We start from the raw sequence: 7,811 nt of genomic DNA on the forward strand, positions 1-7,811 counted from the left end.
TAAAACTAAACCTTGAGTATGTTTGAAAATTAGACATCCCGGTCGAAAACGCTGATTTTTGTAAGAAACCTAACAGAAGAGAAATTTTACTGTAAACTGAAGCATATTTTTTGGCAAGACAAGTATCGGAAAATAGTAAGAGACAGAATATAATGTTGACAGAAGTATCCTAGTATGTATCTATAAGTTGCACAGTATTAATAGGCCTACTAAAATGTTGCCTAGTATGTAGGTCTGGTAGCTAACATCTTACGACGAACCCCTAACTTAACCTCGCGCGAAGATAAGCCGCGCGGCTTAAATTCGCCTCGTGTGGCCGGGGCCTAACTCTTCAGAAATCTATGTTCCGGGCTGTAAAGAGCTTTTCGATAGTTAGGCTTCCCACAAATACAAAATATATGAGCGGAATTACTTTTCGGCTAACCCTACTACGCTCTCTGACTCGCTGTTGACCACCAAAGTCTAAATAAATACTCCTTCAACGTGGGAGGTGTTCACGTTGAGCTGATTGAGCTGCAGATTCAGGTGCAGATAGGCTACATAGGAAGTGGAGATGGCATTAATTATTTATAGCATGTAGCGTCTCATTACAATCACAATCAGCTGATTAATTTCAATCGTCTGCCATATGTTGTGGCCAATGATTTTAAAAATCAGTGCGGCGATGTTTTACGTCAGTTGTTGGCACTAGCATAGGCACTAGTTTCAAAAACGAGTTAATATAAATGAGAACTGTTGAGTTGATTTTCATAAGAAAAAATACAGTACAACTTTGTAATAACTTAACAAAACTGCTACGCTTTTATGGTCTTCCTTAATTTGCTAAGCTCTACAATCTTGACGGTTTTAGAAAAGTTTAAAAAATAACAGTTATTGACAGAATCAGGGCTAAAGAACAAGAACGCTGAAGAAACACAGGAAATTATTTCGACTAACTATAATTAGTATGTTTGGTATGTAACTATTAGTATGTAACACTGGTAGAAATAAATGTAGGCCTACCCAACTAAAGGTGGCAGTGAAAATTTGAAATTTACACACCAAGTGCCTGGTATTTATAACTCCCTGCTCATTTATTGAATTATATTTGTTATCAATTAATGAATGGACGTATAAAATGTATCTAATATTGACATGGTAAACGAGTTAATGAACGCATTATTTTTAAAGTTGGTTAAAGTTGGTTCGCCAGTAACACTTAAATTAGTTATTCGACACCTTGACTTCGACATAAGCATTAACAATCTTCAAAAAACCACTAATTGGAGGATAACCGCAGAAAATGTCACTTCGATAAAATTGAGGTCGTCGCGGCCGGCAAGAAGTTTTTTCGTCCGTTTTTCTTCCATATGTAAACAAAAACAGTTATCTGATAAAATAACCACGATCAGCTGATAAAGTTAACTCAAACGAACCTTCAAACCCACTTCCGTAGGATGCTAAACACAGCAAAATGTCAGTTCAAAATTATACAACAAAAGTGTGCGAACTGAGGCCGCTGCCACCGACCAGGAGGAGTTTTTCGCGCGTTTTTTCTCTCCCAGATGTAAACAGAAACAATCAGCTGATAACCGGTTGCTGCTGAGCTGCTGGATGCCCTGTAGCAGTGACATTGACCTCAAACCGACTGGAACAGCTGCGCGTGCGTAAAACCAGCATCTGCGCACACGCAGCTCAACCAGCTTGTGGTGTAGTAAATGGCAACGCTCGGGTAGAGATTATTATTTACTTTAGATAAGTTAGTTATTTCGTTGATTTAAGATTCTCAACGCCTACTGAAAGTATACTTCTCAACCGATTGAACAATCTGGAGCCCGTTTTGCTTTGTTTTTGTTTCGTTACGTATAAGTGTTCTCTAAAATAAAAAGTTGCTTTTTATATAATAACTTGAAAATCGATCAAAACTTAGTGTAAATAAATGGCGGTGGTTTCTACAAGAACGATAACAAATCCAATCATGGTATCCATACCTTACCTACTAAAAACGTAGTTATTCGATCTCAATTCGTAGTTCGTTGGGTGAAAATGAGTGCGGTAACTCTATGTGTAAATTTGTGACTGGATGATGCTACAATCAATAATTAGAATGAAAGCCCATTCGTTTTCGTGCTAAAACCCTGCACAGCCGTAGTTGTACACAATTTCAAAGGTTTTATAAATTAAAACTCTTCTTCTTCGAGTTAACACGTGATCTGCCGTGCGTTTCAGTTGGTGACAGATCTGTTGCGTGGGAGCATGTGGGAGTCATGAGGATGTTATGTAACAAACAGTGATACCAACCTACATTCCGCAGAATCTTCATTTATCATCGGTCGCATACTAAACAAAATGCATAAGTTAATCAATAATGATAACAACTCAAGATTAATTGACGAATGACAATTTTATGATTGCGTGGGGGGCTTCCCGCTCTTTGCCTTCACTCGAGTGAACACGCATACTTAGCTACTTCTCTATAATAATTTTAAGATACTAGACGTGAAGCCTAATTAGTAAACTAACATTGACTCTGTACAAATGACGAAGTTTAGTCAAGAAATAATCCCCTGCAGTTCAGACAATAGGATTCGGGCGCTTTCATGCACGACGGCAAGTAACTGTTTATAACGCCCCATTATACCGGGACATTGACCCTGACCTAACATTCTAAATTCCGTTGTCTACAGTCTTGCTTGTTGAGGACAACCTATGAAGTCATAAATTATTCTTTAACAAGATTAACATGCAAGATACGTCACTATAAGCTGAAAAACACAGTCCTCAGTAGGATATACTCTGACCATTATCTGTATTACATTGTAAACTATTTATGTGATTGAAAGAACAAACATTTTTATAGCTTTAAATTGTTCGCCTGAATGACCACGAATAGTTTGGACTTACGATAGAGTTGTCAATGGTTGCCAAATAGCCTACTGTAAATATCCTGAAACCCCTTTATCATACTAAAATGCTGTGTATTTTGAAACCAACCTCCCAATGTTTACAACACAATTTATTTTTGGGAGTGGAAGTGAAATATGCCTGTAAATAGCTGCCTCAGTGTACGCGCCAGTTTTGGGGACCGGTTCAGCGTTATATAAACGACGATGCGTCACGATAGAGGATATCTTGGAGATAGTTCCGCTCGACCTATTTCAGACAAAAGGTGTTGTGTTAGCCACTCGACTTAAAGATGGTAAAGGTCTTGTGTTTGAGCACATGTTCATTTTGCCGAGTTCACTGTAGAAATTATTTCATAATTAAAACGTACAGAATCTGTCAATACGCTCAAAATAATTAGGCATACGACTTTACTTATTTTGGGATTAAACCAAGAACTAATTGATGAAAGTCGATTTACGACGTCAGAAATCACCTAAAGATTCAAGAGTTACTCCCTTTTAGTTGCCAAGTTTAAACAATCTATTTATGTAAAGATACCCTACACGAATATAAATATTCAATTTGTCGGTGCGATATAGAAAGGCGGTGTACAGACAAAGAAAATAGAAGCGTTATTTGGAGATGCGAAGGGGCGAGACCATGTTACGTAACTGACGAGGAAAACAGCTTGCAACATATGGGATTCCACCGGCCGAATATAGTCGGTTGTTTTAGCCTTGTTGCCGAGAGAACCGACTTGTGACAAATATAACTGATAACAACATAACATGTACAATTACACAAAGGGAACCATATAGGATTCCACGCCTAGTCGGCTATAGTGGGGTTACCTTTACTAATAGAACTGACGTCCATAATCACATAGTGAATCATATAAAAATAGGATTTTACGTCTAGGCGACTATACTACGGTTGAGGTAACTTGTAGCTAAGAGCACTAACAAAGTAAAGTGATATTCCATTTTTAGAAGACTATAGAGGAGTTGTGATAACTTGTTGCTATTTCAAACAACACAAAGCGATGCTCCATGGGATTGTTTCAACTTTTGCTAATACAACTGTGCTCCGACGGTTGCAACAGATGGGACTCCACCTCAAAACTATAGTGAGATTTATGTTAACTTGTGGTAGCTAATTGAGTCGACACAAAATGACAAAACCAAGATGGGTTCTATCTTGCAACAGATACAATTCAAGTGCAACAGATGGGGTTCTACTCCAGAAGACTATAGTGGAATTGTGTAAACTTGTAGCTAGTACAATCAATGGGAGGTTGGTGCAACATGTAGGAGGTTTAGCCTACACACGCGAGAATATTATGTATGCTAGGAACTGTAAACTGCCAACAATTGTAGTCCAAATCCAAATATTTTCTACTAAAGCGTTAATCAGTAGGCCTAAACTTCAATTAATTAATTATAGACAGTCTTGCAGATCCGTGTTTCGTACAAATAATTTGCTGACCTTCCCATCGATTTTTATCTTTAAATCTTTTATCTTCATTAAAAAATATCAGCAATTTTTCAAATTCATTAGCCACCATACCACGACTTTAATCTTAAGATTTTCGATCGTCAATTAGTTAAAAGCTGTTTTGAAAACTATTTCTACAAATTTAATGCATTTCGATAGAGGGAATTTTAGCCGTTGGCATGTATGTATAGGCCGAATCAATGAATTCCATAGATTTAATCCATAGTTGTAAATTTAATATTTTTAATATTTGGTTGGTTGCCTTTGGTAACGGGTCTATTCAACTACAAACAAGCGTAGGAATATAAATATTTTATTTTGTGAACATGATCTATGATCTCTTTTATGTTTAGTTTTAGTGACTTCTGTCCTGTATGCCTACTGTACTTGATGTCATGTCTTAAGCAAAATGGACATTTATTTTACCTTTTTGTACCTTGTACCTTTGTACCACTTGTTTAAATTTTGCAAAATAAAGCACAGAAGTTACGCACCTAACCGTTTAGCTCTTTGTCAATGTTACTGATATTTATCAACATGTGAATAACCTTAAGGTGTTAAATGTAAAAACAGGAGACGGAAATATCAGCTGACTGCCATAGGTGACAAGTCTAGACTAGTAAACAACCAACAACTATTTAGCTATCAGCTTTTGCTTTTACCCTTATCGGTACCTAGGGACAAGAGTGAATTATGACTCATAGAGGTTGAATAAAAAGTCAAGAACCCACCATCTAATATTTTTCTAAGTAAAAATAGGCTACAGAGATATCCTCTTCTATACCCAACATGGTAGCCCGTCAAATGTATTGAAATCTACAGTCTGCACATAAATACAAGAAAAAAATCAATGTAGGCTAATTTTAATATTGTAATCCATTTTGGATAGAGGTAGCGAACTGTGGTTTTCACCACAAGTTTTTTTTAGATAGCCTACTTAACACTTAAAAATTAGGTGTCACTGAGGGGGGATTACATTTAAAATTTTTAAGTGGCCCCTAAAATCCCCCTTTTTGGGGTACAGGTGTCCCCAAAATAAGCGATATTTGGGGGACACCCAAAATTGTTAAAATCATAAAATGAAACTTCCTGCTAAGATTGCACGACCACCAAAAGGATATCTCTGCTTAACTTATTTACTTAGAAAAATATTAGATGGGGGGGGATTGACTTTTTATTTAACTTAAATAATCGGCTTAAATATCTTTGGAATCAGCAAACAACTTGTACGTAATGAATCTAATTTTCATTATCTTACAAACTGTATAATTTGGGCATAGCTTCATTTTGCTGTGTGGAATAGAAATCTGTATTAATTGACGGACTAGTTTCTGTCAAATTGTCGGAAATGTCTCATGACTTGGTTAAAACAAAGATGGTTAGGTGTACTGTACATGGCTTTGGGTATTGGGGATTTTTGGCAGGGGTTTTCCCTAATCCTTGTATTCCCCCTTTTTGGAGACAGTCCAAAACCTCTTATACCCCCTAATTTGAGGACAAGGAACTCAATGGAACCATTTCCGCTCCCCTACAACCCCCCTCCTTTTATACTTAGGCGGGGGGAAACGCCCCCTTAAAGTTTTGATACCGATACGGTAATTTAGATTACGCCTAATTATATTTTTCTCAATACAAATACACCACAAATTGTACCATCTATCTCACCCACTTCTCTCGTTAGGGTGCAACACCCCATTTTCCCTACATGTAGGCTATGGATCTGTAAGTTACCTATGTAATAACTTAGGCCTATATGGAGTTGGTATGTTGCAATGCTGCAGGGGTACTATATGTAGACCTACCTCATAGTTTTGGGGCGAGAGCCAATAACGCACACGTACGCCAATAATAACGTAAATGTAAAATTAGTTTTTTTCCTAAACAGTCTTGCTCAACGCTAGACGGAGAATGACGTAACATAAACACTTACCGAGTTGTAAGGCGGCGTTATATTTGGCGATAGCCTCCTCGAACTTGTTGCACACACACAGCCTGTTGCCTTCTTCCCTGAGGCGAGCCGCCTTGGCCTCCGTGTGGAACCATCTCTCCACCACCTTCTTGACCAGCACATTGGTCTCCAGGGACGATGATCCCACCTTGGCCCCACATTTGCGACACACTCCCGAGGTATCCCTCAGCACACACCCGGCACAGAACGTGTGGCCACAGCCTAAAGTTGTCGGCTGGACTAGTACACTCTCGCAAATCGCACACCCGAGCCCACACACTCCGTCTTCCCTGGGGATCCCGGTGGCTTGCAGCATCTCGGTGAATGTCGACACAACCCGACCTAACCTATCCGCGGACACCAAAGTGTATCGAGAGCACAACGAGTAGACGTCGAGCGAATCCAAGAGCCGGCCGCACTGCACTAGAGCGTCAGCGTAGTCGAGATATATGTCGGCACTGGGTTCCATAGTATTTAGACACTCCTCGAACAAGGATACCGACAGGTGATAATCTGCATCTCGAAGGGCAGCGCGCGCGAGTTCAAAGCCTGCCATGTTAACACAACGAAGGTTCCATGCTGACTAACCGAAGATTGTTTGTTGAGTCCGTGTGGAGGCGCGCGCGTCGACAGCGCTGCCAACCTCGCAAAGTCAATTATGGCGTAGTCGTGTTTACTACAGTACTGTCGTAACTGCAACGTTACATGTTATATATAATGATGTTATATACCCGATGCGGTTTTGTCTTATATTGTTTTCGTAACGTATTCAATTTTTTATTCGATTTAACGTTAAATATGATACCTACGTAAGTTTATGAATTAAATTACTAGGACAATTTTAAAACTTAGTCCATTAGCTTCGTTGAAACAAAAGAGTTAGTGTCAACAACAATACTCATTTATATACACTTTAAAAACATATTTTAAGACAGTCTAGTTATACTCAATATAGAACATAAAATTAATAGAATTGTTTTAACAAACATAAATTCTTCAGACAAATTACAAAAATAGACTAAATAAAATTAAATACTTCATGTACTTTAGTATAAACTATTGTTTCAATCCAAGCAACAATAAATGCAGATACTGTGTATTATTAGCTCGAAAACAAGTTATAAATTACATCAGTGTGGTTAATCGTATTTATTGTCATTGAACATTTGAGATGTAGATTTACTATCCTCAACTCGATGTTTCTAGTATCAATGTTCCTTGGGTACTGTATATTGACACAGAAAATATACTACTATTACCACTAATATAGAAGTATATTTTCTGTGATATTGAGTACAATAAAGAGGGATTAAATAAATATAAAAGGTCAGTTCCGAACTATGTATACTAAAATATTCTAAATATCCCTGGGCTTCTTGAACGAAAATACAATATTTTTTTACGATGACCTTTTATTAGGAAGCATAATAATTATTCAATATTTATTATTGATCAGATAAAAAAATATTATAAAGAAATTGTATAAAATGAATCATGAAAAGTT

General features: G+C 37.6%; 1 protein-coding gene across 1 annotated transcript in view; it reads right to left on the reverse strand.

The window, feature by feature from the left end:
• The window catches only part of LOC128994980 (LON peptidase N-terminal domain and RING finger protein 3), a 31,039-nt gene extending 24,161 nt beyond the window's left edge, over positions 1-6,878 (reverse strand). Inside the window, exon 1 of the mRNA XM_054419842.1 lies at positions 6,290-6,878. Coding sequence (XP_054275817.1) covers positions 6,290-6,863 — 574 coding nt within the window. The 5' untranslated portion in view covers positions 6,864-6,878. The remainder of the gene's footprint in view (positions 1-6,289) is intronic.
• Between the last annotated feature and the right edge of the window lie 933 nt (positions 6,879-7,811).

This window comes from Macrosteles quadrilineatus, unplaced genomic scaffold, assembly GCF_028750875.1.
Source record: "Macrosteles quadrilineatus isolate MER2022 unplaced genomic scaffold, UCM_ALF_1.0 Scaffold_5__1_contigs__length_97177068, whole genome shotgun sequence".
Lineage (NCBI taxonomy): Eukaryota > Metazoa > Arthropoda > Insecta > Hemiptera > Cicadellidae > Macrosteles > Macrosteles quadrilineatus.